The 21,760-nt window shown below is 35.8% G+C and overlaps 1 protein-coding gene across 2 annotated transcripts in view; it reads left to right on the top strand.

Annotated features, from left to right (window-relative positions):
- Positions 1–21,760, top strand: part of KITLG (KIT ligand) — a 55,757-nt gene that overhangs the window by 23,985 nt on the left and 10,012 nt on the right. For both annotated transcript variants that reach the window (XM_072326497.1, XM_072326498.1), the window contains exons 2-6: positions 904–1,017; positions 9,780–9,842; positions 13,942–14,121; positions 15,708–15,870; positions 16,757–16,858. In XM_072326497.1, coding sequence (XP_072182598.1) covers positions 904–1,017; positions 9,780–9,842; positions 13,942–14,121; positions 15,708–15,870; positions 16,757–16,858 — 622 coding nt within the window. The remainder of the gene's footprint in view (positions 1–903; positions 1,018–9,779; positions 9,843–13,941; positions 14,122–15,707; positions 15,871–16,756; positions 16,859–21,760) is intronic.

Here is a 21,760-nt window from a genome sequence, read left to right as displayed (position 1 = left end):
AGCCTGAGGCAACTTTTGATTATCCATAACTTAAATGCTTTAACATTCTGGAAATAAAGATCTACAGCTTAAACTTGGCACAGGGCTCTGTGGAAAACCAGAAAAGCAAAAGGAACAGCAGAAGGCAGGGAAGTTCAGGAGATGTAGCCAAGGAGATACCCAGGTGCATCACAGCTATTTCTAGTTATCTTGTATTCTGGCTGAATCTCACAAGCCTGTGAGTATTGCATTGCTCTTCCTGATAGGATTTAGGGAGGGAAGGTAGTGCCAAAGCCAAGCCACTGTTCCCAATAGGCGAGGGCATGTCACCTATCATTTTGCTGCTTGAGATCTTGGAGTTTGGGCAGAGTTCATCTGTGGTTTTGCATACAATTTAAGTATGCAAATGTAATGGCTGTGATTATAGACTTTGACCTTTTATCTGTTATCATTTTTTTCCTTATCATCCATTATCACATTAAAGGCATAAGTTTTTCTCATATCTAATCAGGTGAAAGACGAACATTTAGATAGATTTATTTTGATGATGAAGAATGTAGGAAAGTTTAACTCTTCTTTGAAATCTATTGACCTTGTAGAAGCTTACCTAGGTAAGTCCAGAAGGATTCCCTGCAAGCAATCTGATGGCTCAATATCAGGTTTTCCGTTATTACTCTTAAGGCACTTCTTCCAGAACTGATCAATTAAGTGAATTTACATGGAACCTTGCCATACTATAGCACTCTGAGTATATGCTTATGAAAACTGATAAATATTGTTGCAGATGCAGATTTCATATATCAAAATAATTATTACTGTCTTTTTATTTCATGTTTGGAGATTGTTCATATTCTTTTTTTTTTTTTTTTTTTTTTTTTTTTTTTTTTTTTTTTTTCTTACTTTGTTTCTTTTTATTGAATACAGACTTGGATTATCACTTGCTTTTGTCTTCAACTACTCCTACTTAATCCTCTTGTCAAAGCCCAGAGTTCCTGCGGGAATCCAGTGACAGATGACGTAAATGATATTGCAAAATTGGTAAGTAACAGTTATTTTAAGTTATTCTTCAAGTTATACAATAACCATGGGATAATGGTGCTTAGATTGTTAAGGAAAGTTAACAAACCTTGATTAGAATCAGGGGAATACTTAAAAATACACATATCCATTAACATCTGTCACTTTATCAAAACAAAAACCTTCACTGAAGAGAATGGAGAATAGTTTCAGAGTTTATTGACCAAGCTGAAGTAGATAGGCATGTGTGCTTTTTGTCTCCAGACTTACATAAAAACTGTAAAAAGTCTTGATTTCTTACACATCCATGGGAACAAATCGTTGCCTATGCAGATGAAAGATTACTATCTTTATGTAGCTGATATGTGAGGAGCAGATTGGTGGCAAATTATACTAAACCAAAGGTCTTTACCTTAGGTTCATGAGAACTTGTGTCATATATAAAAAATACTATGATATTAGGTATTTTTGTAGCAATCTGGCCATAGTGATTGAACAGCTCTTGCATTCTTAGGGGTAAATGGGCTGCACAGAATATTCTGTATTTGTCTCTACTTTTCATACCTTGAATCCAAAGTACTGTCAGCTTCTTGTGAGAATCAGACTAATTTAAGTACATTTGAACATAACTTAGTTGAACAATGCATTCACCAGAAAAACTGCTTCTTCTTGTGTGAAGTCAGTTGTATTTAACTCCACAGTAGGCACGGATTATGCTGACTTAAAGTACTGCAGGATCTACCTCAAAAGTTTTTAAGAAATAATATGCAATGAACACTTAAAAAGCATAGCTGCATTTACATATTGTCTTCAGCCAAATATTAAGGCTTTGTTGTGGAGAAACAGTTGCAAGACTGGAGGTCATGTTATCAGACACTGAATTTAGAGTTTCTTGCATTTGTTTCGAGTGCAGTGCTCCTAATTTGTTTTCTTTGCATGTTGTTATGTGCCTTGGCACATAGTGCAAGTCTCTAGGGGTCTTCTACAGCCCTTGTCAAATGTTTAGTGTTTCACATTAGTTCCTTCAGGCATAAGTCTGAAGTATTGGCATGTTTATTCAAAATAATAACTCATCTCTTGAAAGAGCATTAAGCTTTGATTCAAAACTGTTGAAAGCACTACAGAACAGCAAAACTCCTCTGAGTGCTGGTGAAATTGTCTGGGACATGATTGGCAATAACTCTATCAATTATGTATCTCCAAAACACATGTTTTAACCTTCCCTTTAGAGCTATTTAAACTTGAAGAATGTAAAAATACAGACAGAAAATAAATAAATAAAAATTGCATGCAGCTTGAGCAATCACACTTACCTTTTGAGATAAAGTATATCATAAACCTAATACCACAGAAATCAAGTTATTTTTTGTTTTGACTATGGTTTTCTTTATAATATTCCTCCAGTCTCATCCAGCAGCTGCAGTTCTTGCACATATCTGTGCAACACTCTGTTTCCATATCCAACCCTCCTCCTTGTCCCCTCACCTCTCTTACATGCATCTTTGTTGCTAGCTGTCACATAACCCCTGGGCATGTTGGCTACCTGAGCAGTGTACTTCGCTACTGCCAGATTTATATCAAATCCCCTTTTACTTGGGCTAGGAAGGAGTTCACCTAGTTTTGGTGTGTGTGCACTGCATGTCCGGGAATAAAACTCCCAATGGTTGCCCAGCTCACACTGCTCTTTTGCTTCTGCCAAGACTGAGCAGAATATGATAGGACTGAGCTCCTCTGCCTCTCCATGGTGAGGATGCTGAATTGTCCTCCTGACTTGTATAACTTCCAGATCTTCTCTACTGAATGCAAAATTTGGGTGAAACTTAGCTATCAGGTTCAAAGGTGTTTTAGGTGGGAGAAGTAGAAGACTGACGCAGAGAATGCCAAGGCTGAAAAGAAGACACCTGGGTTTTCTTTGTTTTGAACTGTGCATTTGAGAATGTCTTTACTGAGGAACTTCTGTTTTGTCTGTGTATGTTAATTTTAGCATAGATTTTTCATTTAGAAATCATTTGTATAAACCCTGAATTGAAAGAATAATGTTGAAATAACTGTAGTGTCTTAAACTGACTAGAAGAACTCTTGATTTTAATTAAAATAATTATGCAAGCATTTCTTTTGGAAGTGCTACGCCATGACAAGGTGACACTGAGAGAAAATAAAAAGAAAAAAATATATATATACAGGTTAAAAGAATAAATAAAATACTTTTAAAACAAAATACCATTACATGACAGTTTCATAATAGAAAGCAGAAAGTAGCAGAGAATGCTGACTAGCCACATTATTTGGCTAAAAAACACACTGTTATTCCTAAGGCTGTTAAAACTATATTTGGTACAAATTTGCTTTGAAATTTCTGTTATAAAATCATTGCTGTATCATGCAAGTTTCATCACTGAAAGCAACAATTTCCACTTGAATTCCTAAGTGATATTTTTCCTTCACCTCACCACCTTCTACTTCCATTAGCGTCTGGAAAATACCTACATAAGCCACTGTGTATATGCTGTGGAGAAATTCCTGAATTACTTTTAAAAAATTCTAGCTGAGGTACTGTCTTGGCTTTCTCAACAGTGATGCTTACATTTGGTACAAGTAAGAGCCTATAGTTTCTTCTAATACTTGGATCAGACCAGTCACAGATAACAGTATCATTTCAGCATTTTTTTAATTTTTTTTTTTTTTTTTTTTTTTTTTTTTTACTATATAAGTCTATTTGGATTAATTAAGATAAAATATCGCTTCCAGAATGGATGGATAGCAATATTTTTTTAAACATGATTCTAAGGACTATTTCATTTACATTTATGTCTTTCATATACTATATGAAATATATCTTTAGCGTATACAATATGGAATCTGTGATTCCAAATTTATGATTGTTGAAGAATTTAGGTTAGGCAGAGCTTATGACTCTTGTAAATAACTATAAATATTTTGTGCCACTTCTGTATTTTGAATACATATATATATGTATATATATATACAGTGATTGAATTGAGAAATGTTATTCTGAAGATCTAGATCTTCAAAATCAGGAATAACCATCATGGTTGTCGTCATGGTTTTATGATCTTCGGTATTCCACATCATCACATCATGTAGTGTACTGGGAATTAAAGTGTTAATGCTAGTAGTAGTTAATGACTACATGATGTGATGATGTGGAATACCGATGATCATAAAACCATGACAGTTGTCTGGGTTCTTTATTGGTCTTTCTGGTTCTTATTTCTTCAGTGATCCAAAAAGTTTGGGCCAGTGTCTTACACAAATTTCTTCCCCTTCCACACTGAGAACAAACTGTGGGATTTCCCAGAGTGAGCTGGGGATTTCACAGGAGTTAATGGTATACGTACAGTTATTACCCTTAGTTATTGTGATATTGTTATACAAAGGCTTTTAGTAGATCTTTATCACATTTGCTGTGAGCGATATGGCAGGCATTTCTAAAGGCTTTATTCTTGGCCGCACCAACACGTTTTTTAGACTCTCTTGTTTACAGTCATTTGTCTAGTCCAGTATTTGTGTAATTTACTCTTCAGAAGCAATACACAAGTCTCATCTTTTACCTTAGGATATTGGCCTTTCTTCTGTCTCATCACAAATACTCAAAAATCAACTTAGATTCAATATAGCACAAATACTCCACTCAGCAGTGTTAGGAGCCCTTCATTTCCCCAAAAGGTTATCTTTTCCTGGGCCTTTTCTCATCAGCGTTTAGGAATGATACAGGATCTCTCCAGGAACTCAGGTCTGTAATAAAGGTGTCTGTTTTAGTTCTTGTCATTTCACAAACTCTTATTAAGTTCACTCTTAATACCTTCATAGTTTTTTTCCTGTTCTAATAGGAACAAATGTTTTTGTAGCTCTCTATCCATACAAATACATCTATCCTTAAGATCATTTGTGAGTTAAAATACAACCTACTGAAAAGTCTTTTTGGACTTCAGCCTCTAATTTCTTCCTTCTGTCTGTTCATTTTGCTGCTTTTACCACATATCTCCTACTTACTTCCTTCAAACTGTTCCTCTTTTGTTTGATTACAATAGCAAGCTTCTTAATTTTGTCTTCAAAAGCTCTATTAAATCAGCTTTTGAAGTTCTAATACATTCTGGCTTTGCCCTCTTGTTGTAGCATCTCCTCAATATTTGCTTGCTTTCTGTTAAGCTGTTTGAGGATACAGGAAGGGTACTCCTTGATGAGCTCTTGGCAGATTCTCATCCTTTTCATATCTCATACTAAAACTATTTGCAGCATAAATCCATGTCCTTTTTTTCATCTTCCTTCTCCGTTCTGGACTACTTCTGCATTTTCCCTACAATTAGCAAAACGGTGCCACAGTTCCCTACAAAACTGTACTGCCTGCAGCTTGATCCAACCTATTTATTTGCTTCTCAGATTTTTTGCTATAATTACTGTATACTTTTGGGCTGGGCTCGACTCCTTGAAAGAGCATATGGAGTCCAACAGAAGGTGGCTTGATCCTGAAGGGATATAAACCTAATATAAATGTATAGTAGTGATTTAGGTAACAAAATAACTGGTTCTGCAAAACTAGACACATAGCTCTGTAGAATGATAGAAATCCCTTGAGCACAGCTGCAGATGTGTTCAGTTAATATTCTTTATTCTCAGAACATGAGAGGAATATGCTTCAGTCAACACTTGCTTCGAAAATAAGTCAGGTTAGTCTGTTGAACTTATGCTAGTGCAGTATCTGAAAATGTGGGCCATTAGCCTAATCAACTTTATGTTGAATAATCTGTAGACAGATGTATGTAACTTGTTTCCAGAGGTGTTAAAATGAATTTTCACTAGCATCATACTGGACTCTTAGCAAAAACTAGAATAAAAAAGAAGGAGCTTCAATAAAGTCAAGGCTTCTGAGCTGTAACTAGCTTAAGATCAAACAGACAAAAATAATTTGTAATATTTTCTGTAAGGTTATATCTATTAAAATCTTTATAATGTAATTTTGTAGGATGAAAAACATGTCCCTAGTAAAAACTGTTTTAAGAAGCAAAGAATAATTCATCATTCTTTTAATTTATGCATTTATTTATTAAGTAGGGGGAACTTTAAAAGAGCAGAGTTTCATATGTATAGAGAATGAAGGTATTTGGAGAGTATTCCTTCTTTACCACTATATAAGTAGAATTTTCTATATAAGTAGAATTTTAATTGAGCTATGCAGCATGTATACAACGTACCTATGAATTTTATGTTCCTTCATTAACAAAGTTTAAGATATCTATTAAACAAATCACATAAATCAATGACATAAACAAAGTATAAATGATCTGCTTTTCTAAAGCACGTATTAGTCTTGAATTTTGAAGCCTAAACTATAGTCAACATGTATCAACCAGACTTTGAGAAGTCATTTCAAACAACTTGATTTCACATTGCAACTTTTCTGTAAGTTTGGACTTTACCATAAACTTCTTTAAATGAATAAAACTGTACTGAGTGAAAGGGTTACAAGAAAATGATCCAGTGTTGTTATTCTGCAGATAATCTGCCACTATGACTGTAAAAAGTGTGAACAGAAATTGTTAACATGCTGTCTTATGCCCAATGATAAAAAAGTCATTAACTGCTTCATTAGCAGATGAGGTAGAGTGGATTGCAGGGATGGTAAAAAGTGGAAGACTGCAGAAAAAGAAAAGCTAAGGACACAAAGAATGGAGAGAATTCCAAGAGCTGTAGCCCTCATATCAAAGCCCTTGACTTCAGATGTAGGTCATCTCTCCTCTGTTCTGTTGTTACACCAAAAGAGTAGTTTATGGAACCTAATCCATTTTCACAATATAATCTTTTATCTCCCATTTATGCTATAATGATCATATTTCAAAAAGTATATTTTGGTTATGTGATGTTAACAGTGCTGTATTAATTATTCAAACTTCTGCATGTCATTCAAACATTTCCTCATCTGAGATTTTGTTACAAATGGAAACGTAGCAGTTAATATTGGTTTTATATGAACTTGTAGACAAAAATCCAGATTCCCGGTTCTTCATGTCATGAAGATTTTTTTTTATTATTTTTTTTTATTTTTTTTATTTTTTCCCTTCAGTGCCTGGTAGGATTTCTACAACCACAGCCACCCACTAAATCAGAGAACTTTTTTGTGGCATTTTAATTGCAAAGCAGGGTTATTTTAGTTGTACACATTACTTTCCAAGATTATCAGTAGATGTTCTCTATAATTAACAAAAATATTACCCTTTTCTAAGCTCGTAACCCTCTTGTCAGACACCTCGCTTGGAGCTGGTGTGCAGAAACTTTCTGCCATTTTGCACAGGTGGAAAACTCAGTGCAGCCAGGTTTGTCCCTTCTTTTAGCTTCCACTTTAATTACTGCATGAAGAAAATTCAATGGTTAAAAAAGCAAGTGGCTAGTTCTGGGTTTACTGTTGGCAGTTGTTCTTCAACAAAATGTGACTCATGTCAGCAAAGCAAGACAATATGAAATGTACAATGTTGATACAAGCATGTGAGTAAATTGGTAAGTCAAGCTTGGACATAAATAGAATTCTCTCAGTTTGACTGAGCTCCAACTTGTACCTTCATCTGGCATGTGGAGTTTAATCAATAAAACTTTAATAAGTTTGTTTTTTTTTTTGTCTTGAGGCAGGGCATATACTTTACATTTGACAACTTCCCCCCTCACTGATCTTCATTTTGATTAGTAAGTTCATTCTAAAATATATTTTCTGATTCAAAGTCTGCCAAGGAAAATCTCTTTGAGACTGAGCTGTATTCTCTATTTATGTTGGGGGAGCTGTAAGACCTCTTTGGCTGTTACCTTTTTTTAAATGTGCACGAAAAGTGCTTGACAGACTCTGATGCCAGTAAAGTAGATTGTATACATAATGCATATCAGTTCTTGTAGTGTTCATTGATTTGGAACAAATTTAATCTTCCAGTGACCTTTCTTCTAGAATGGTGCTTTTGCTGACATTGCTAAGTGCTGAATCCCACTAGAGTGAGTAGAGAAAACTTTGCACATGCAGTAACATCTTCAACATCATTGCTGCTTGAAGTGCTGCTAATCCTACTTCTCTAGGCACGCAAAGGAAGTTGCATAGAAATTGTATTATCTATTAATGTGTTATAATGTCAGAGTGGTTTTAGAGCAAGAAAAGATTATTTTGAAAGTGGATGAGGATTTAGAATAGATCAGTCAATTTCAAGAAACTCTAAAGAAGCAGTAAATGCATTGTGATAATTTTCACTGTTTTTTGTATCTTGAATCAATTTCCCTAAACCCCAGGTAAATAGAAACTGACAAAGATTTTTAGAGGCAATTTTGTTTCTGCTGCTTTATGAAAGCAAGGTTATAAAACTTAAAAAAATAATAATAATTAAAGAAGAAGTTATCTAAAGAAAGGAATTAATGAGGATCATCTGTAGAAAACTTGTTTTTTATTTCTGTAGGAGGAAGGTAGAGGTCATTGAACAGAGGGACCATGGTCCAATGCATGTTGAAAATTAAAAAAAAAAAAAAAAAGATTGGAATTTGCTAGTGACTGCTGAATAAAATCATCCAAGAACTTGGAAATTTTTAAACTGTTGTTTTAATTTTTAATTGAAACTCAATTTTAATTAACAAATATAACATTCTGTTGTGTCAAACAAAATATTACCTAAAAGCTACACAGAAGTCACTTTGCTTGTTGCTATAGCAGCAGATTCAAAACAGCTATGAAGAAAATAATAATCTTTAACCCAAAGAAGTAGGAATGCTCTGTTGAATGAAGTGTAGATTTTACTTCAAGAAGGAAACTATGTATGTGCTTGTCATCTTTTGTCTAAATGGATATCAAATAATGATGAGAAATATCTATCGAATTTCTCTAACAAAAATGGAAATAGATTTGCTCTATCACTAAGTATTGAAGTATTGGTGGACCTTTTGGAAAAGCTCCTTCCAGAGGCTGTGGATCATGGCAGCATCTCCCTTGCTTTATCTCCCCAGTCAACACATTCCCCAGATGATCAAGCATTTCTAAATGTAGAGTTAGATTCCATCTGTAGAAGCGTCAGTTGTATAGCTCAGTAAGACCCCTTCCTCCACTCATAACCTTGCTTCAGCATGCCAGATGCTTACCCACAACAGCAGAGCTGTGCTCAATTTATGTGTGTGGAAGTCCTCCTTTGCCCTAGGACATTGCCGTGACATGATTATATTGTTCATTGTTAGTAGGAAATTCAGCTTCAAAGTTAAAGCCATGTTTAAATGTTTTTTTGACCTGGTGCAACAGTGAGCACAAGGCAGGCAGGTATTTCTTTAGGTTTAAATGCTTGTTCAAGTTCTAGGTTATTTGATGAGAAAAGACTTAGTCAGAGACTACTGGGTATGCTTGTTTTGAGAGGTTCAGGTCAAGTACAAATTGTCACGTAAATTCTCCAAACAGTTCAAGACTTGCCATTAAAAAATGGAAATGCAGTGGAATTTCTGCTGTAATGAATAACCTCAGACCATTGCTTCTCCTCACCACATCACTGACTTTAATTCTTCTGAGAGATGGTAGAGTTAAACATGACTGGATCAAGTCTGGAAGCATTAGGGAAAGGTACAAAGATACTTCACTTTTGAGCAAATAAGAGTCAGTAGCAATTCCATTGGAGAATACGTATGCAGGCTTTTGCAGCTTGCATTTAGGTCGCCTAAAATCTTCATTTGATACTTGACATATTTTCTTAAACATAGTGACATAAAATATCTTGATTTGTATAGTGAGTAATAATGTTTTTATTATCTATTTGTTGTAGGTTGGAAATCTCCCAAATGATTATCTGATAACCCTTAAATATGTCCCGAAGATGGATAGCCTGGTATGTACAACAACTTTATGTTAACGCTAGTAGAACTGCCACTGGAAACAGTGGTGTTGATAACATTTTGTAGCTAGTCCTATGGCTTAATATGTTACAGTTAAAGGATGATTATTTTGCTTGTCATATGCATTGCAATTATACATTTAAAAAACAAGAATGTAGAAAGATTCTGACTGTAACTTAAAATGTTAATAATTGTAAGAATTTGAAAAAAATATTTCTTCATATTCATTGTTTTAATATTTTCTCTGGAAAGGAATCAAACTATGATGACAGTGGAAAATTTTTCCTTTCTTACACAGCTTGTTTCTTTTTAATTTTACTTTGGAATATCCTCTAGAGTACCATTCTAGTTTAAGGTTGTGGAAATGCCATTAAAGCACAGCAAGTATGCACTAGGCAATGGGAAGAAGCTCAGGTTCAGAAAGTGGCAATCTCAGTAACTAAACAACCAGAGAAATTCAGGACATTGTTTCATTCAGACACGCTTTCTATATAGCCACATGTATAGTAACACAGTATCACAGTATCACAGTATCGTGCAAGTTGGAAGGGACCTTAGAGATCATTAAGTCCAACTCCCAGGATTCGAGCCTTCTGTGTAGCAGAGCGGCACTTCTACCACTTGCGCCACAGGGGCGATTTGAACCCGGGCCTCCGGTGTTGCAAGCGGCACTTCTACCACTGCACCACTGGGGCACACATATAGTGATGCTTTTAAATAAATGTTTTCTGTCTTCTTTACAGTGTTTTAGTCTTTAATCTTAAAACTGTTTTCATGCTATATTATTGTTATTTTCTACCAAACAGTTTTTATTTTTTTTACTTAATTTTTGTAATACATTTAAGAAGGATTAGTTGCAAAAGTTCTGTTTGCTGTTGTGTGCACTGCAAAAATAAATAAATAAATAAATAAACAAGAGAGAACAAAAAGGAGTGAAAATAGAAGTTATGCTGAGTGCATATTTCTTGAACTTTATACCATAAGCAGGAGAACTCAGTAGGAAAAAAAAAAAAAAAAAAAAAAAAAAAAGAAAAGGCTGTGGAATTCCTGTGCTAGGTCATAATACATTTATATAATACAATTAAAACTGATGGAAAAAAAAAAAAAAAAAAAAAAAAAAAAAAAAAAAAAAAAGGAATTTCTGAAAATAGCAATTACCCGGTCAGGCTGGCTGGCTACCATCCCTTGGCTGCAGTGCATTTGCATCCAGCTATTTGGATGCTTGCTGTTCTAAGCATTGCTTCAGTGGTGGGCAGCCCTAGCCTAGGTTCTGCTCCCTGCTGAGGGCACTGCAGCTGACCTGTGTAGGCCATGCTGTGTTATAGCTGTACTCTCTGCTGCTTTCTTGGGAAGTGTTTATACTGTGGATGAAGAAGACCAGGGAGCTCGCCTGAGCAATAGACTCCTGGTCGTTCTCACTGGTTACTTCTTACCTCCCTCCGTGGTTCAGTTTTGGCTGACAGTAAGCAGTTTCTGCTTCTTTAGTTTAAATGCCATTTCATCTTGCTGCATCACATCCAGAAACTTAGATTCAGTTTACATTTACGATGAGCAGCCAAGAATTAAATAGGAAGAAGAGAAGTTTAGAGCCGGGATTTCCATATTCGCTTAGCTTGTATATCACATTCAGTAGTGATGAGGGAAGGTGCAGCTCTTGGCCTTGTGCCTTCCCAGGAGGAAGTATTCAGTGGTATTCAAGTCCCTCTTTGCCAAATTCCTCTCTGGGGATTTCAGGTTGTGTTACACATACCACACCAAAGGCTGGCTGAATAAGTAGGTTTTGCTCTGGAATCTAAAAGTCCCTGCAAGCTGAGAAAGCCACGGCTTTGAATAAGTCAGATGTCTTTTGTTCAGCTTTTGAAAAAGCTCTCTCTGTAGTTTTTTTTGTTTGTTTGTTTGTTTGTTTGTTTGTTTTTGTTTTTCTTTTCAACAGACTTCAATCTTCACTGTATGCACAAAGTGAGAAATGTACCCAAGGTAGCAAATTTTGAATGTAGATGACTAAAGGTGGTAAGTCAGAGTGAATGCAAAGCAAATGGAAAGCCAGTGTAGTGCACATAACAGGAACAGACTGACCTGATCCATTAAATAGAGGGCTGTTGCATTATGCACTAGCTCAATGCATCCGAGTGGCATTAAAAGTAGTTCTGAATACAGTGAAGTGCATTGTTTAACCTAAAGATTAAAAGGCAAAGACAATAGTATCAGGGGCCAATTTCCACGGAAGAGAGAAATTCCAAACTTTTGAATACAAAAATGAAAGTGCCATGAGTACCTGAATGTACAGAGGAAGTCAGATTTGTAGGTAGACCAGGATGTAAATTCTGGTCCAAATTTACATGCAAAAAGCAGTTAGGTCTCCATTTCTTCATGGCAAACAGTATTGTATTTGCTGGGTTTAACAGTTTGATATTTAGAAAACAGACACTTGCACAGCTTGATGTTACTGAAAGGAAAACTAAAATTTCTGTGAAATAGAACTTTGGAGGGGAGAATAGTTATTTTGGAGGAGATTCTCATGAATTTGCAAAAGCACAGGAACAGCAAAGCAGAATCCCTACTGGAATTGCCATATCAACTCCTTACACACTAGGAGAAGCAAAGAGCTTCTTCTTATCTGCACCACTGTAGAACACATATCCACAAAACCTCAGAAAGGTTTGTAGGTTTACAGCTCAGAGAAGCATTGTGTTGATGTTCCTACACCAAAGCTAAGGCAAATTTGGTTTCTGTCTTCTGAGGGTAATGAGACATGGTACAATGCATGCTGCTTGAATAGAATACATCATAACAAGCCACCTCTGATTTATTTGAATTTCTTTCTCCCCACCTACTGTGAGGCGTGGAGAAGAAAAAGAAGGCAGAGAATTGAGCCAAATGCTATCCATTTCATTATTTTTATTTTTACTTTTTAATCTGTTGTAATTATACATTTCCTGAATGCAATAATAATTTTCACTTGTTAGGAGTGCATGAGACAGTTGCAGTACTGAAAACTGAGTTATTTCAGAAACTGACAAAAAAGAGATAAAGCGTAGAAGCAGATTCAGCATCAGATGCTTTCTGTGTGTTGTAAAACATATATTCAGTGGATGCTGCCATCACCATCCTACATGCCATAGAGTATTAGAAGTTTTAGAAAATATTTTGGTTTTACTGAGGGTGCATCTTAGGGGTTGCTGGACCAAAATCTTTGTAGCTTACAGGCCTGAGTCATCCTGATACATTTTTAACAGTTGAAAAAATTAACTCCGTATATGGAACTGCAGAGTAAATTCCCATATCATTTACTGTCAATAATGTAATATTTATGGGGAAGAGATTTCCATACAAACATTGCAGTGTGACTAATACATAAGGGTACTTTTTATTTTCCTTAAGAGCTAATTGAAGGACTTGAAGTCTTTTCCAGTGGCACAGATGTGACAAATACGATCATAGACTGAGTAAAAAAAAATATATATATATTCTTGACAACAACTCAGGAAAATAAAGACTTTTGGATATTGAACCTTCTTATCAGAAAATGCCTTTCAGTGAAAACGCTAAGAGGAGTTGACTTAGTTGATTTCCTCAGAGGTGGATAAATGTACATGTTAATTTGGACAGCAAAACTTTTCTGGAATCATTCTTCAGAAGAGATTTAAATCAAGGATCTTTGGCGTTAACTCAGTTATGCAGAGTAACAATAATAAAATGAGAACAGTGCATGGTTTAAAAGTCTGTAGAAGTAGCTAAAGCATTAGTTATTAAAAAAATATAATAGGTTAATGAGAGGATGGAAGAGTGTTTATAGTAGTATGTCCTAGGGCTCAAATTCTCAACAGTCTGCTGCTTAGCATTCATTAAGAATTTAATGAAGGGACGGTATTTAACAACCATAAATATGTCAGTATCAGTGAGAATAGAAATGTTACCAAAAGCGCAAAATTGGCCGACACCAAAGAAAGTGAATTTTAATTTAGACATACAGGATAATGTAAACTGGACAGAGCAGTGTGATCTACTTTTGCGCACTGAGTTGCTTAACAAGTTTTTGCGAAAGTCTGATGTTTAATCTACCTTTCTGTCTTTCTTTTTGTCCCCTGACAGCCTAATCACTGTTGGTTGCATTTGATGGTGCCTGAATTTTCAAGGAGTCTACATAATCTTCTCCAGAAATTTTCGGATATTTCTGATATGTCTGATGTTTTAAGCAATTATTCAATCATTAATAACCTCACAAGAATAATCAATGATCTTATGGCATGTCTAGCTTTTGATAAAAATAAGGTAATCTAACATGGAGATTCTACTTTCATGCTGAATACTTGAACATTCTGTTGCACAGTACTTAGTGTTTACTTTAAAAGGTCCAAAGTTTCATTAAATGTTTTTCTTTTCATTTCTACTCCTGTACCTATGAAATCCTGCTATGTTCAGAGATATGCTGAGTACACTCTGTTAACATCAGCTTGTCATCATCTCCTGTTTCAAAGCAAAATGGCTTACTTGGAATTACAGTATATGCAAAGACTTGTACACACTTACTTATTTAAGAAGTCAGTAATGTAACCTTCATCCTTAATTAATTCATTTAGTTTTGTTTCAGGCAGGCAGAAACCTTCCTTGCACACCCAAAATTACTCATTTTGCTAGAGTTTCTAACATAAATATAGAGATTATGTGGTTGAAGCTGTTAATAAACTCTAACATTGTGTGAGACTCGGACTGCTTCACCATGATTTAATGTATTTTTTTTGTATAAAAAGATACAAGAAAGACTGGTAAATAATGCCTCATTTCCATATTTTTTGTATGCCAACAACCACTGGAAGGCTTCCAGAAGTCTTCCTTAAGAGTTGTCTGATTCTCTAGGGTGAAAATGATAGGAATAAATTAATTTTCTAATCCCTTACTTAGCCCTAACAAGTCTATCAGTAGTTTCAGTAGTCAGAGGTTTTGTACCACTGAAAAATGTCCATCATGTTTTATCAGACTAGAATTTCATCTTCCTTATACATTTATTTTTGTGCTGTAAGGACTTACATTTCTGTAATCCACAGAATCAAATTCTTATTGATTTCCTTACAAAATAGTCTATGATCTAGTACTGTCGGCACTAAAGAGAAAACATTTTAGAACCAAGCTGTAGGAAGTTTTTTCTTAGTACCTGTTTAACCTCTATTCTTACCACTCCTGGGCATAATAAGTCCAGACCAATTCTGAACTGCTGGTACAAGAAACAACTGTTGTGTGAAAAACAGTCAGTTACAAAGAAGAAAGCAATCATCAATTATCTTAACATGGACTTTAACTTCTTGTTTAGTCTGACATAACTATTAGATCTCAGAGTGACTGGGCTTCCTTGTTTATAATCCTGATCTTATTTTTAGTTACATTATCAAAGATCTCAGTCTGCTTTGCCACAGCTATTGTGTTCTGTTCCCTGTACTCTTACAACAATAGCTGTGATTGTGTTGTGTTCCTGTATCCAGGTTGAAAGAAACATGCAGAGCATAACAAAGTAATTTGAAATCAAGGTGTATTTTTTTGTTGTTGTTGTTTTGTTGTTGTTGTTTTTTGACAAGGGAACTCAAAGAATGAAAAATCTCTTTGTTTTAAGCATAGGATGGGAAACTGTTTCGTTTCTTGGCATTTTTACAACAGTGGAATAATATTTTATTTCTATTTGCAAAGTTAATTTGAAAACATCAAACAGTCTGTTGTGAGGGTTGTGCACAGAAGATCTGGTCTTTTATAGGATAAAAATTTAAGCTATTTTATATCATCTTTGGATATTTTTATCATCTGCTGAGGTGCTGATATGTACATCTCTCCCAATCTTCTTTCAAGTTGAATTTTATATTTTATCCTAGGATTTTATAAAAGAAAATGGTCACCTTTATGAAGAAGATCGCTTCATTCCTGAGAATTTTTTTAAGCTCTTTAATAGTACCATTGAGGTCTACAAGGAGTTTGCAGACTCACTAGATAAGAATGACTGCATTATGCCTTCAACTGTAGAAACACCAGAGAATGGTAAGATGGCTCTTGTTTGGAAGAACAGAATCTAAATAGAGAAAAATGGTTGATTTTCCTTTGTTTTCAAGATGCTAAGAATCCAATGATATATCTCAATGTTTCCATTTTACTGCCAGTTAAAATTACCACCAACACCAAATTTTGTATTTCTGTTCAAAGGAGAATTATTTCTGTCAGTAATACTACTGCCATCACTTCTAGTGACATCGTTCCTTAATATAATCCAGATAACTCCACAATGCTCTTCTCTGTTTCTTTACATCCTAAATGCATTCTGGATCATTTTTATTCATTGTTCCTATTCTTCATCTTATCTTCTTTTGATGCTCTATTTAGTTTTTTATAAGGCAGTAAAGGAGCCCAAGACTGCACTCTTTAAAGGATAGGAAGCTAACATAAGTTGTAAACTGGAGTAGCCTCAAGTCACCTCCATATTTACCTCACTCCTCCAGAAAAGGTCCATGTTTACTTGATGTGAAAGATTTAACACGCTCAGGTCAGACTCCTGCAGCTGATTCTCATCCTTCCAGTAAATTGAGGTTTTGTATTCTCTTTTCTTGTACTCTCTCTAGTGACAGCTATTAGCTGTTTTAATTAAGGCAACATATCCATTTGCACAATTACACCAGTAATAACTAGAAGCAGATCAGTGACACAACCTAAGAACTTGTTTATAGCAATTGCTTTTCCAGAATAGCTATTCAGCAGCAGCTCAGAGTGTGGACTCATCTGTCTCTTAATAAGGCTGTCTTTTTCGGCCTATTAAGAAGAAAGACCTGTAGCTGAATTTTAGAAGAGCCAAATAGCCCTATAGCCCTTCATTACATATAGAGGGAACTGTATTTTAAGTTACATAATGCTGACACACTCATTTTCTATTTAGATTCCAGAGTCGCTGTCACAAAAACAATTTCGTTTCCTCCTGTTGCTGCCAGCTCCCTTAGGAATGACAGCATTGGCAGTAATACTAGCAGTAACAGTAACAGTAAGTATTGAATTAATATATGTGTCTACATTTTGTTCTGGAAGCTGGTTGTTATGAGAGTTCAGAGGAAAAGAACGTCTTAATTGTGCAAATTAATGGGAAGTTATTTGTGCCTGATGGTGCACCATGTGTTTCTCAGCTGTCACACAAAAATGCAATGAATCAAAATTTAGAAATGCTGTAAATCTGCAATGCTGTGACAGCTCTCTGCCACTTGGAGAGAGCAGGTTTTCTCCTTTTGGCTTAATGTAGTTGTGAGGCCTCACTAGTCACGTGGCCTCAGAAAGCTCAGCAATCCCAGGCATATCATTTTCAGTCCTAGAAAAACAATCTATCTTGATCAGTGTATTACATGACTGGTCACTGACATATAAGACAGCCTGGAGCTGATTCTGTAGGAGCCTCAGTGTTAACTGTCATGGGTTAGAAGGAATGTAGGAAGATGAGGTGAAGAGAAGTAACAACGTACCAGGGGTTTTTAGTGACTTAGTATTCACCTTGCATATTCTCTGGAGATTTCCATGTGAACAAACGGAGATTTTCCTTAAGGATTCCTGAAATGATGCATAAAGCTTATTGTGCTGCAGTTTTCCTTCTTTTTTCCCAGACACATCAGGATGACAGCATGCATTTTGTTTTACTATTTTATGTTTTACAAACATCAGAATTATCTGAATGTGTGATGTTGAAGTGTGTGGCTGGTACTCCTTGTGCTTAGGAAAGTGCTGGCACAGAGCCAGCCTGGTGGGCACTGGTGGGAAATTCCTGATGGTAGGAAGATCCCAGTAGGTGTTTATTTCTTCTCTTCACTTGCAAATGTGTAATCTAGTTATTTCCTGGATTTTCAACACCATGCCTGCTACCTCATAGATAGTTCACAACTGTTGTCAGCTTGGACTGCTTTGTAGGTAACAGAATGTCTTATGACATCTGAGAAGAAGGCTGGAACAAAATCACAGTATCATAGAATGGTTTGGGTTGGAAGGGACATTTAAGATCTAGTTCTAAACCCTCTGCTATAGGCAGGGACAACTCCCACTAGACAGGTTACTCAAAGTACCATCCAGTCTGGCCTTGAACACCCTCACAACTTCTCTGGCAACCTGTTCCAATGTCTCACCTTCCTCATGGTAAAATTTATTCCTAATATCTAATCTAAATCTACCCTCTTCTATTTGAAGGACATTTCCCCCTGTCCTTTCATTACATGCCCTTATAAAATTTCCCACCCCAGCTTTTCTGTAGGCCCCCTTCAGGCACTGGAAGGCCTCTATAAGGTCCTCCTGGAGCCTTCTCTTTATTGGGCTACAGAGCCCCAACTCTCTCAGCCTGTTCCCATAGGGGAGGTGCTCCAGCCCTCTGATCATCCTCGTAGCTCTCCTCTGGACCTGCTGCAACAACTCAATGTCCTTCTTGTGTTGGAGGCCCAGAACTGGACGCAGTATTCCAGGTGTCTCATGAGAGCAGAGTAGAGGGGCAGAATCACCCCTCTTGATTTGTTGGCTGCAGTTTTTTTCATGCAACCTGGGAAACAGTTGGCCTTCTGAGCTGCAGGGTCACACTGCCAGCTCATGTTGAGTCTTTCATGAACTCACACCCCCAAATTCTTCTCAGGGCTACTTTCAAGCCATTCTCCATCCAGTCTGCATTTGTGCTTGGGTCCACCTTCAACTCCTGGCTGGTAGCTTTCCTCTCTGAAAGAGAAAAATCTCACTGCCATAAATTCCTATCCAGGAGGTCACAGAGCTGGCTGCAAATAACCTGATGAGCCTAGAGCCAACTGTGAGGCACCAGGAGAGGGCTAAAGAGTGCATACCTGTCTCTCTCAGGTCTGAGCATGTGATGATTTTTGATGTAACTGTGAGAGGAAAAATATTCAAATGCAGCCTGAAGCGATGGGAATGGATCAAGGAGCCAAAGAAAGAGATAGACTACAGGAACAGTTTATCTGAAAGGAGTTTTGACCCAGCACAGTAACAGGAGGTACATCAGGCAGCGAATCAGAGTCTGGAGATCTGGCCAGAGTTCTGCTGGGTACAAGAGCACAGAAACAGTCACTTTAATCTTATTTTGTAACTGATAATCAAGTAGGAAAAAAGCCTGATTAAAATAATGCAGTAAGGCAAAGAAATTGCTTAGCTAGCCATATGCTGTACAGGTGTGCTCTAACTGATTATCATTCTCTTAAGCAACTTATTGGAAAATTGGATACCACAGCCTTATGTAGAAATGACAAGGTCTAAATGTCTAGGACTGGGGGCAGTTTGAACTCTTAATCAGATTAAATTACATTAATTTGAAGATTGGATACTGGCTGGTTACACATTAGTCATTAGTTTGGAAAGAGAAGGACTTGTTACATTGTTATTGGCATCTCTCTCTTACTGTATGAAAATGATCTTCAGTACAAATTTTAGGTTGTCTAAGCTTTACTGCTAAGTAACCTTTTGTTTGTTTGTTTGTTTGTTTAATTAATCCTTGGTTTCATAAAAGAAACAACAGTGAATAAATGTTAAAATGTTCACATGGAGAATCCTCAATGCAAAGAACCCAGTCTGCTGGCTGTAGGTTGTTCTTGGAACAACACCACTAAATTCAAAGTTCAGAGGGGCAAACATTAGGAGCAGAAACCTGGAGAAACCTGGAAAATGCATCCCCAGACACAAACTACTGCAATATATATATATATTTAAAGGATATCTTTACTATTAAACTATTAAAAAGAGCAATTTAAATTAATAGTTACTAGACTACTGAAAAACATTCATTGTTTAGAAATGAATCCTTCCAGATTAACAGCAAATATTGAATCTATTAATAAAGTCTGCTTAGAGAATCAAATGACTTGAACTGCTCTTGATTCTAAATTCAACTTAGACAAACCTGAAAAAAATCATCTAATAAAATAACGTATGAAATAATTATTGTAGAAATGTCATACAATATGAATTAGCTAAATGACATTTTTCTAATGTTGTTGCTACATTTATTCCACATCATATCTCAAGACTTGATCTTTATTGTACAATGATAAAATTGAACTATTTTGATAGAGTAGAGCCCTCACATGATCTAAACCAAAAATCTTATCCCAACTAAATGTGAACCAGAATAATTATCCTTCTCTAATCCTTTTTTTGAATAACAGTAGTGTTGGTGTTTTCCTGATAATATTTAATGTAGATCTCCGATGTGTTTCCACTCCATCTTTGGTCCCGTAACATTCGTCTTCCTTCCTTCCCTTCATTTTTTTTGATTCTACATGATGTAATCCAGTTTAAACACTGAGAAACTGCTTATGTCCCAGTCCAGCTGATATTGTCTGTATTCTCTGGATCCTTAACTCTTGCATAGAACAGAGAATTCAAACGAATATGAATAAGGAACTAATGTCAGGATATGAGGTCTTGAGACTTGTTCTCTTTCAGTGCTTAAATTGAACGAACTATAGTAGTCCTTTTTTCTTTCCACCAAATGGATCTCATCTTACCCTCTTAAACTTGAACTTATTAGCTGTTACTAACACTTAGCACTTTATTGTTACAGTGCAATTTATATTTTTATGGAAGCTTCTGTGTTGCTTTCTTCCATTTTTGCCTGTAATTTCCTCATAATAATTAAGCTTTATTATGAAGTACTGAACAACTCAAAGAACATGTGTGCACTGTAAACACAGTGAGTGCTTTTAGAAAGAAGTTCAACTTTTATAATTAAGCAAAGAACACTGCAGTTTAATTCAGTAATTGCACAACAATTTAAAAATATTACCCATGGCTTAATGCAATTGGTGTTTCATTCTGCTTTTACAGTTAATGGAAAACCCTAATGAACAGGTGAGAGCTGCTCTAAATTTTTGTAGATAAGATCTTGTGGTAATTGTGTTGGAGCTGAGAAGAGGTAAAGTGAAAATTCCTTTGAGACATATAAGGCAATAAAATCTAGTTGGTGGTTTGAATCATAATTGCTTGCTAAACCTACACGCGGGGCTCAAAGTGGAGAGCAGCTCAATAACTTCTTTGTGTAGCTGAGTGGCATTCAGTGTAAACGCGTTTCATTCAGTTTAACATGCTGATGTCCATGAAGATTGTACATGAATCTGCTTCATATGAGCTCACTTCCTAAGAGATTCTTTCACAAGGTGTTGAAGTGAGAGCTCAAAGAGCTGCTGGCCTGCTTCCACTCCCCTTTAGCACCTTGCAGAATAAAGTCTATTTCAAGTAAATAACCAACCAACTGCAGAGCCAGAAGTTCCTCTGGTGTTGCCCAAAGAGTTCATGAAGTTACCAAACCACCTGGTTCCTCCCATTCCTTCTCCTGCTCTCTCTTCTCAAACACTAGGAGTGGGAATGCTTTTATATAGAGCTGTTCTATTTCAGTTTTCTAACAGAGGAAAAAATCTCATTAAAAGGGATAACAACTATTGGCAGCCAGCATGCCTTTCTTATTTCCCTTTTCTTCTCTTTGGCACAGAATCTGGGAGATTCTCCAGACTGAAAATTCTCCAACCTTTTCTGTCTTAGGTATTTAGATAAATGGACAGCACATAATAAAATCTGCCATGACTCATATAATTCTCTCCAAATTTTTCAAGAGATCTTTTTCCTGACTCAAAAATAAATCTAACTGATATTCTGTTATTTGCTTTTTAAAAGTAGATGTAGGTTATTTAAAATTCAAATTAACTCAAACAGAATGAAATTATAAATAATAATAATAATAATAATCTATTTTCATTTTTAAAAGTAGCTTTGTGCATTTTTGTTGTTTATTTTTTACAATTTGATTGTATTTAGGTTCTGTCCCTGGATTACAGGTCTCCACATAGGTAACTAAATATATGTCCCTTTCAATGGATGCTGAAGAAAGCATCTGCATTGTAGTTATCATCCCGGAAATCGGATT

Source organism: Excalfactoria chinensis, chromosome 1, assembly GCF_039878825.1.
Source record: "Excalfactoria chinensis isolate bCotChi1 chromosome 1, bCotChi1.hap2, whole genome shotgun sequence".
Taxonomy (NCBI): Eukaryota; Metazoa; Chordata; class Aves; order Galliformes; family Phasianidae; genus Excalfactoria; species Excalfactoria chinensis.
The sequence above is the reverse complement of the archived record's forward strand: the minus strand, read 5'-3'. Positions and strand labels throughout refer to the sequence as shown.